Source organism: Gymnoscopelus microlampas (assembly GCF_963454915.1).
Source record: "Gymnoscopelus microlampas genome assembly, chromosome: 12".
Lineage (NCBI taxonomy): Eukaryota > Metazoa > Chordata > Actinopteri > Myctophiformes > Myctophidae > Gymnoscopelus > Gymnoscopelus microlampas.
In genome coordinates, this window is record NC_139949.1 from 45,227,493 (window position 1) to 45,237,492 (window position 10,000).

General features: G+C 45.2%; 1 protein-coding gene across 4 annotated transcripts in view; it reads left to right on the forward strand.

Annotated features, from left to right (window-relative positions):
* The window catches only part of LOC311057066 (transcription factor COE1), a 142,400-nt gene that overhangs the window by 92,739 nt on the left and 39,661 nt on the right, over positions 1-10,000 (forward strand). For all 4 annotated transcript variants that reach the window (XM_084073963.1, XM_084073964.1, XM_084073966.1 and 1 more), the window contains exons 9-10: positions 1,807-1,937; positions 6,689-6,815. In XM_084073963.1, the coding sequence (XP_083930089.1) occupies positions 1,807-1,937; positions 6,689-6,815 (258 nt within the window). The remainder of the gene's footprint in view (positions 1-1,806; positions 1,938-6,688; positions 6,816-10,000) is intronic.

The following is a 10,000-nucleotide window of genomic DNA, read 5'->3' on the forward strand; positions in this document are numbered from 1 at the left end:
AAGTCATTAACTTTTTGACTGCCAGATATATATATATAAATAAATAAATCACCCACTGCCAGCGAATTACCTTTACTTACCTTTTTAACTAGTCACAGAATATTTATTTACTGTATGATCGTTCCCCCAACGGTTGCTAAACACGGAGGGTTTCACTGTGCCTTCGCACAAGAAAAAAAAACAAAGTCATCGCGACCCCCCGTGTGCTTGTTACAGGCTGTTGAATACAGCATGTCTCGTCAAAAATGCAGGAAAAAAAAAAAAGATACAGCCCTTCCCCCAAATACGCTAAGCAGGCAGTTAATGGTGGTGGAGATCTATCGAGCACGTGCTCTCCTGGATCTGTGTGACTTGAGGATGAAAATGGTCACTTTTGTGTTAGAGAACAGCGCCAGCTGGTGGAAAACCACTGAAAACGAAAAAGTCGTAAAAGTCGTCCGTGGCAGTGAAAGAGTTGTTAAGAACATTCTTATTTACAATGGTGGCCTGGCAAAAGGAAAGGCTTCTTGAGGGATAGGGGGGTAGGTGCTAAAAAGAAGAAGAAATCAGATAAAACTGTTGAAAGATTAAACCGCAGTTTTTTAAACATGCAAGATGACACACTATATGACAAGAGAGTGACTCGTGACTCAGCTGGACTGTCGTTGACATGTCTCACATCACTAATGGAGAAATCGTCACATGCTAATTCGCTCATTCAGATTTGGACACGGACTCGGGGGGAAGCCCCCGCAGCATGTCCAGTCCGATGCCAGGACCAAAATGTTTAGCTTGGACTTTAAACTTGGACGTTGAATCGGTCGTTAATAAGCGGGCAATCTGACACTCGAGGGTCCTGTTAAGCTACATGGGGCCTGTTTAAACCTAGCTAACGGCCAGCGATGTACTTTAGTATGAGGAAAAAAACATGAGCTTATCATTCCTGTCGGGTGGATACCTTGTAAGTCCAAACCATTCCTTTTTTGTTATTATTTTAAGAAACGTTTAAAATTGCGAGCCATTGTGAGCTCGTAGATCAGCTATTTTCACTACTTTTGTGCAACACTCTTGTATGATGAAGTGGGGCATTCATTCACAACAAAACGTAAACATATAAGTAAAAATATGGAGTTACAAGGTTTCTGCCTGAAAGCAACGACATGTATCCATGCCAGCGATTATGTTCAACAATTGCTCTCTGGCATTGTGAAAGAAGCCCTCAAACCTCGCAGACATTTTTGTGCTATTGTTTTAGCTTAAATAATTACCTCTGCGTACCAAATAATGACCTAATGCTGGCCAGTAAATTATTGTGTCCGCGAGGGGCTCTCATTTTTGGAAGCTTAACTCATGGCAGCAACTGGCACATTTATTTTATCCATAAAAAGACATTTGTGAGGGGTTTTCACTAAGGCTACTGTATGTTTCTATGTAATATTTCTGATGTGTGGTGTTCCTGCGCCAATGGGGGCTTGGACGCAGGCACGCACGCACGCACACGCACACGCACACGCACACGCACACGCACACGCACACGCACACGCACACGCACAAGCACACACATACACATACACATACACATACACACGCACTCATCACCTCATGCATGACCCCATAATTGTGAACAATGTAAAAGGGCTGCAATGGAAATAAGCCGCTGGCTTTCTTGCGTTTTATGCTTTTGATAACTGTGTGACAATGTATGTATTGTACTTATGTTTATCAATAAAGAGGTCAAAGTATATAGGGGCTACAGTGTAACCTCTCCTCTCCTCTCCTCTCCTCTCCTCTTCTCTCCTCTCCTCTCCTCTCCTCTCCTCCATGCAGCAGCTCCATGCATTAAGGCCATCAGTCCCAGTGAGGGCTGGACGACAGGCGGGGCCACAGTGATCATCATAGGCGACAACTTCTTCGACGGCCTGCAGGTCATCTTTGGCACCATGCTGGTCTGGAGTGAGGTGAGACCTGTCTGTCTGTCTGTCTGTCTGTCTGTCTGTCTGTCTGTCTGTCTGTCTGTCTGTCTGTCTGTCTGTCTGTCTGTCTGAGTATACTGTGTGTGTGTGTGTGTGTGTGTGTGTTGTGTGTGTGTGTGTGTGTGTGTGTGTGTGTGTGTGTGTGTGTGTGTGTGTGTGCGCGCGAGTGAGCGAGCGAGCGAGCGAGAGAGAGAGAGAGAGAGAGTTCTCAGAGGACCTGCATGTTGTTTCAACCGCTCTACTGGTTGTTTACTCAGCGAACGAGTGTGTGTGTGTGTGTGTGTGTGTGTGTGTGTGTGTGTGTGTGTGTGTGTGTGTGTGTGTGTGTGTGTGTGTGTGTGTGTGTGTGTGTGTGTGTGTGTGTGTGTGTGTTTGTAGGTTTGTAGGTTTGTGTATGTGCATGTTTCCGTGTGTTTGTTTAACTCCCTAATGAGTTCCCTCCCTAAAGTATCCCCTCTCCCTCTCTCTCTCTCTCTCTCTCTCTCTCTCTGTCTCTCTCTCTCTTTCTCTCTCTTACACACACACACTTACACACACACACACACACACACACACACACACACACACACACACACACACACACACACACACACACAAACACACACACACACACACACAAACTGTGTGTGCGCGTGCGTGCGTTTACGTGCATGTGCGTGCGTGCGGTGGCAACCGTGGCGGGCATCCAACAACAACAGTATCAACCCACGTGACCATCTGCATGTGTCTCTAAGTGTACAGTACGTGCATGATGTGGGTGCATGTACTCTACGTGTGCTCGTGGGAGTTCAATTTATCTCTGCATGTTTTTGAATGCATACAGTGGGCGTGTGTGTGTGTGTGTGTGTGTGTGTGTGTGTGTGTGTGTGTGTGTGTGTGTGTGTGTGTGTGTGTGTGTGTGTGTGTGTGTGTGTGTGTGTGTGTGTGTGTGTGTGTGTGTGTGTGTGAGAGAGAGAGAGAGAGGGAGAGGGAGAGGGAGAGAGAAGGAGAGAGAGGGAGGGAGAGGGAGGGAGAGAGAGAGAGAGTAGCTGAAGGGTTTGTTTACTGTGTTGAGAGTCATACTTTAACACAGTAACGTGTGTACACAGACTCTCTCTTAGTCTCTGGGTTTAGAGTTAGTGAGGTCTTACGACAGTGGTTCTCAAACTTTGTCATCTCAAGTACCCCCAAATTGATACGTATTTGGCCGTGGACCCTCATCTGAAAAGGTTTTAATTATGCTATATAGGAACCCAAAGAAGCAAAGATTTGAGGTAGAAATGTTCGCTTAAAATATATATATACTAGAGTTTCGGGGGGCTACGCCCCCCTCAACCCCAGCCGCGCACGGGGCCCAGCGTGGGTGCGTGTATATTGGGGTACCCAAATCGCCGGAGTAAAAATGTCCAAAAAGAAAAAAAAAAAAAAAAAAAAAAAAAAAAAAAAATGTGGAAAAAATGTTAATAGTGATTGTTACTTTGGTGGTCCGCGGACCCCCTGGTGGTCCGCCGACCCCTGTGAGTGTTGGGACCCCCGGGGACCCCCCTGGAACATGGCGGACCCCTTCGGCAGTTTTTTTTTTTTTCATGCACGGTTTGCTTGTTTCTGTCGCTTGTTTTTTAAAACCTGGCAGCAAACTTGGCAACCCGACTGACATCACTGAGCTATCCTTGGTATTTGTACTTCCGGGTTGCATAATGATGACATCACTGTCGAGTCCTGTGGTGTCATGAACCTAGGCAGGTTTGTTTACCATATTACCCTGGGCAGCGTGCTGTGCTGTGGCTGTGGCTGTTTGTTTTTGTGTTTGGGATGAACATGGCACGTGAAGGACGGACATATTGTGATCGAGACATGAGTGAAGTGAAAGTAACGGCCTGGGTGGAACAAAGGAGGTACGTAAGAAGGGGGGGGGGGTTGAAGCAAAGGAGCTGTGTGTGTGCTGTTGTGGAGGACATGGGCAGAGTGCAATGGCGGCCGCTCGTGTTGTTTCGGCGAAACCCGTCGCCGTGCGGTGTCGGTGGTGTGCACGGTAAACGGTACGAAGCTGCCTCCCCTTCCGTTTTGTCTGACATTTGGTGAGTAGAATTAATTATGTTGCGCGGTGGAAAAGGTGTAGTGAGCAATGAGAGGTCCCCTACGCGAGGCGTAAATTCAGCGCGGCCGCCGTGGCGAGTCAGTTGGCGACATGTGGTCTGGCGGTGCGTTGTTTATTCGATAACAGAGCTGTGGGGTGTCGCACCTAGGGTGCGGAAGTCGCTCGCCATTTATATAGTTAGATATTCAAAGATTTGAAGTGTTCACAATCTTTCAAAAAATATGAGCTTAACTTATGAACCTTTATATCTTAGGCTTAAGTACCTGTATGCCTGTTGAAAAGAAGCCATCAGCTTGCTGTGAGTTAGGTTTTATTTATTTTTATTTATTTATGAGTTATTTGATGCTTTTCATCAAATAATGATATCTCAGAAATCGAAAGAAAACCTCCTTTTTCAGGTATTATTCTTTGTCTGCCTATGTGTATCTGTCTGTCTGTCTGTCTGTCTGTCTGTCTGTCTATCTATAATATATAATAATTTCCCCATTTGTCTTTCTCTTTGTCGATTGGTTTATTTCTTAGTCTGACTGTCTTTTTCTGTGTGTGTGTGTGTGTGTGTGTGTGTGTGTGTGTGTGTGTGTGTGTGTGTGTGTGTGTGTGTGTGTGTGTGTGTGTGTGTGTGTGTGTGTGTGTGTGTGTGTGTGTGTGTGTGTGTGCGCGCGCGCGCGCGCGTGCGTGTGTGTGTAGTCTTCCCCTCTGTGCGTCTATAGCTGTGTGGAACAGGGTCAGGTCACACGCAAATGCTTTTAGTTTTTTCCTGTTTGTTTTCGTAGCCTGCTCCAGTGCCAGTTGGGTGGGGTTTGGTCCACATGCCGTGGGACAATACATTGGCTCCGTCTCAAATGAAAAAAAAAAAAAAAAGACTGCTGCTTTCTGAGGCAGCATTTGAAGGCAGGAAGGCATGGACGACTGTCCCATTCGGAGGTTTGCACAGGAGGTGCCTGCTAACTGTGCCTCCTTTCAAACCATTTTGAAGGCAGCATATTGTTGCTGTCAACCACAAACTTTTTATCTCCATATTCTTTCAAAGATATTCGTATGTTTGTTTGTTTGTAAACAAACATACACACATTTGTTATGTTTGTTCTTAAATAATGCCCTACTTCATACTACAGTGTCACACAAAAGTGGCAAAAATATCTGATCTGACGCGATGCGTTTTGAGCTTGTAGATCGGCTATTTTTTTTTATTTGAATCTGGAAAAGTAATGGTTTTGGACATATTAGGTTTCCACTTCGACAGTAACGATATCCTTGGTAGTATATCCCACAGTCCTGTGCAAACATTATTATATCAAATGATTTTAATGACGGCACATTTGTCAAATGTAAGTAATGTTATTTTAAAGCTGGGAACTAAATGTCTCGGAAGTTATTGGAGTGTAGGAAAGACTGCAGAAAGATTTATTTATTTTTTACGTATCTTAATATCGTAGTTTATACTAGAGGTTCGGGCTGCTACGGGGCGACATGGTGACATAAGCGTAACGACGTGGTCGGTCGGTCCTCCCGTGAGACAATTTTAATAAAGGATTCCATAAAAGTAGGCAACTAAATCCCCAAATTCCCAAATATTGTGAGCAGAAACCCAGGATGTGGGTTTCCTGGATGTGTCAGGAGGAATATTCAGTTTAACTAACGACAGCCGTATCTAACTAGCAAACAAATACTACGGTACTCCATCTCTTCCCATTTATTTGGAGAACCATGTCAGCTGCATAGGACACACAGACTGAGCATTACATTGTGAAATGAAAAGCAACACCCTTGTGTGTCATGCACAAATAAAAATCTGCTTCTCGATTTACTTGTTAAAAAAAAAAAAAAATCAAGAAAATCATTGATAGCTGTGGCCCTAAATCCCGTTCATTTTCGCATTAACCCATTAAAATCAGGAAAGCATCTGTGACATTTTAGACTTTAGCTGTATATATAGTAACATACGTTTTTCAGAAAACTCTTAGGATTTAGAACAGTGGTTTAGAACAGTAGTTCTAAAAAAAATGCAGCTATAAGTTTTATAAACACAAATCTTCTCTTCTGGGGGTCCGCGGCCAAATATATATCATTGTGAGGGGGGGTCCTTGGCACGAAAAAGCTTGAAAACCCCTGATTTAGAAGGCATTTGTAGAATGGGCCTCAGGTCTTAATGGGTTAAACCTGCTGCCTTGGAAGGATGCCGGCTATAATCAGGCAGCAGGCAGCCGTCAGACAGTTTGAAATTCAACAGCACATTTGGGGTATTTCCTCTTATCACTCCTCTGACACCGTGTGACAAGTTTCCCTGTGTCCTCCGGAAATAAGGGTTCTTATCCCGAGTGGCTGTGGATGAGAGGAGTTAGCTGCGCGACAAAAGAGATTGTCAAATTAATCTGTCAGTTAGTGGTAAACCGTCAGCCCACACAGCGCTCTGTTTAACTCACGCCGCCGCCATCCTAAAATTCAAATTCAATTTGTGAAACTTTATCAGCGCGAGATTGTTCTTGCGTTGCGAAAACCCATCAGTGTGAAACACTAAAACCATACACCGCGCACCTCTATGATTTCTTCTGGTTTCTCTTTCTATCTCTTGCTCCCTCTCTCTCTCTCTCTCTCCCTCACAATTCAGTTCAGTAGTTGGTTCTCAAACATTTTCATGTTTTTCTCTGTCTGTCCGTAGTTGATCACGCCTCACGCCATCCGGGTGCAGACCCCTCCCAGACACATCCCAGGGGTGGTGGAGGTGACGCTGTCCTACAAGTCCAAGCAGTTCTGCAAGGGCACGCCGGGCCGCTTCATCTACACAGGTAGGAACGTCCATGTGTTCTCTGTCACTGTCAAATTAACCATTTAAACCAGGGGTCTTCAACTTTTTCAGGCCATGGACCCCCTAACTGAGAGAGAGATGAAGCAGGGACCCCCTCTATATAATATAAAATTGTGTTTCAGATTAAACTTTTTTTTTGTTTACTTGGTCTGCTCTTTTTTCCCTCAACACCTATAATTCTTTGCCAAAAATAGCCGATCTGCTACTTTTGGCTAAAGTTCTCCTCAGAAAAGGGATGTTAGGGTTCAAGTGGTTAAGGTAAAAAAAAATAATATCACACAAAGATTTGGCTGACCCCCTGTTGTAACTCTGAGGACCCCCTAGGGGTCCTGGACCCCCTGTTGAAGACCCCTGATTTAAACCCTACATACTTCATTGACCGAAGTCCCACAGGGGTCTGTACTATAGGCCTCATGCTTTTTTCCCCCTCCGCGAAATACTTCCACCGGGAATAGCAGATTTATACACAATGTGTCACCTTGCGATACGTCGCGGGCTTGTAGATCTGCTATTTTTGCCCCCAGAATAGGGACCCTAGGGCAGGGGTCTTCAACAGGGGGTCCGGGACGCCTAGGGGGTCCTCAAAGTTACTACAGGGGGTCCGCCAAATCTTTGTGATATGATTTTTCTTTTTTTACATGAACCACTTGAACCCTAGCATCCCTTTTCTAAGGAGAACTTTAGCCAAAAATAGCCGATCTACACGCTCACAACGCCTCGCAGCGCGAGGCGTTGTGAGCTTGTACATCGGCAATTTTTGGCGAAGAGTTGTAGGTGTAGAGGGAAAAAAAGCAGCAAACGTTTATCTGAAACACAATTTTATATAATATAGAGGGGGTCCCTGCTTTATCTCTCTCTCAGCTAGGGGGTCCTTGGCCTGAAAACGTTGAAGACCCATGCCCTAGGGAATTTCACAATTTCACACAGTGCAGTGGCCATGTGGTTTGTGTGTCCGCCCTGAAATTGGGAGGTCGATTTCCCCGGCTGGGTCATACCAATGCCTGTGTCCCAATGCCTCCGTGCTTGGCACTTGCCCTGCGACATACAGTACTAGCGACATGTCCAGTTCGTGTTCGTGAATTTACAGGAGATAGGCCCTATTGGTCACATGGCTTGACAAGACTTACTTATAAATGCACACGTGCATACAGAAGTATGCGTGTGTGCGTGCACGTCGATGGACATGGGGTGTCATTTTGCACACACATTTCACAAAATCTGTGCGCTCGTGTTTTGGCCACGTGTATTTATCTGTTTGTGTGTGAATATGTATGTGTGTGTGTGTGTGTGTGTGTGTGTGTGTGTGTGTGTGTGTGTGTGTGTGTGTGTGTGTGTATGTGCATGCGCACGCGAGTGAGCGAGTGAATGTGTGTGAATAGCGGTTCAGAGGCAGGCCAGACAGTGTTGAACTAATGAGTGCAGATTAGTCAGCAGTTAACGAGCTGCCACTCATTACAAGGCTACAGTAATTACAGGCTCGTTAAGTCCGGGCTACAATTAAACAGTCTGCTCTTTATAACGGCCCATACTGGAACTATTAGACAAATCACCCAGAACACCCAGTTTACCAACACACACACACACACACACACACACACACACACACACACACACACACACACACACACACACACACACACACACACACACACACACACACACACACACAGAGGCAGAAATGCAACATTTTTGACCTGCGTTGTTGATTGTGAATGAGTGCTTTCCTGCTTTCTGGAGAAAGAGAGAGATGAGGAGGGAGGGAGGAAGAACGAGCGTGTGTGTGTGTGTGTGTGTGTGTGTGTGTGTGTGTGTGTGTGTGTGTGTGTGTGTGTGTGTGTGTGTGCGTGTGCGTGTGTGTGTGGGGTGATGTCTGACTATGATCATCTCAGCATGGCTCCTTTGCTACCATGATGTCATTGTGAAAAGAGAGAAAGAGAGAGATGGATGGGGTGATGAGTGGAGAGGGAGAGAAGGGTGGTAGAGAGAGAGAGAGAGAGAGAGAGAGAGAGAGAGAGAGAGAGAGAGAGAGAGAGAGAGAGAGAGAGGACAGAGAATATGAGAATAAGTAGATGACTCACAGTAAAATCCTGAGTGTTGATTTCACTCTGAGAGTGGACGGTGATTTGTGATGCTTGTATCGGTGACTATGGACCACAATGCACAAGCAAGTTATCCTGATATAAAACCCTCACATTTTTGGGAGGAAACTTGTGTTTGTTTGATTATAGTATCTCCGTTGTTACTCTCTTTACTGGTAGTCTTGTATTTTATAGAATTGAAAAAACCAAATGGACCCCTAAGAGTGTACACTCTCAGAGTTATGGGGGTCCTTTTTTTGATTGATCTAATGCTTTACTATTTCTCAAAAATGTAAACAGCACGGAGTTACAGTAAAACACTTGGGCTAAAAGGGGGCCCTGGGGACTTGTTTCCATCGTGGTCCTACAGTATGTATTCAATTCATCAGCAGAGCATAGAATATTAACACATTAGTACATGCCATCAACAGATACAATTAGCTATATTTACAAAGGAGAAAAAGGAAAAAACAGCGGGAGTGTATGGCCCCCCATTTCAAGGGGATTCAATATCTATCTCCACTTGTAGTTTTCCGACAGATGCTTTTTCAGGCCAGTTTTGAAAGAAGCCAGTGATTCACATCCTTTAGATTCATGGATGATGTCAGGGCATTCCACACTATGTTTTCCCATGTTTGTGCAAAATGTGGGGGGTACCAGATTGTAGGCGTGTTGTGGCTGTGGGTGTCACTCACTCTGGAGAAGCAGTTAGTAAGTACTATAGAGCAGTTAGTGTCTTAAATACCAAACCCAATGATATTTGCTTAACCCTGTCTTCTACCCTGAGCCATCCCAAACTAGCAAAAGTGTGTTGGAATCAGGAGGGTCATGGGGTTTAGGCCAAGTAGTAGTCGTATCAGTTTGTTTTGGGAGGTCTGAAGCTTATTCGTTTTTAGTGACATTGAGGTGTTGGAGAACCAAGAGGTGCAAGCATAATCAAAATGGCATTGACGAGAACCACTGGACTGGTCCTAATGGGGAGCAGTCAGCATAGCAGCCACGCACTGGTCCCGTGGAGAGCTCGCTGTAGTCTCCTCTCCTCCTGTAGAAGCTGTGACTCTTCCCATGTAGGCGCTGGTCTGCTTTT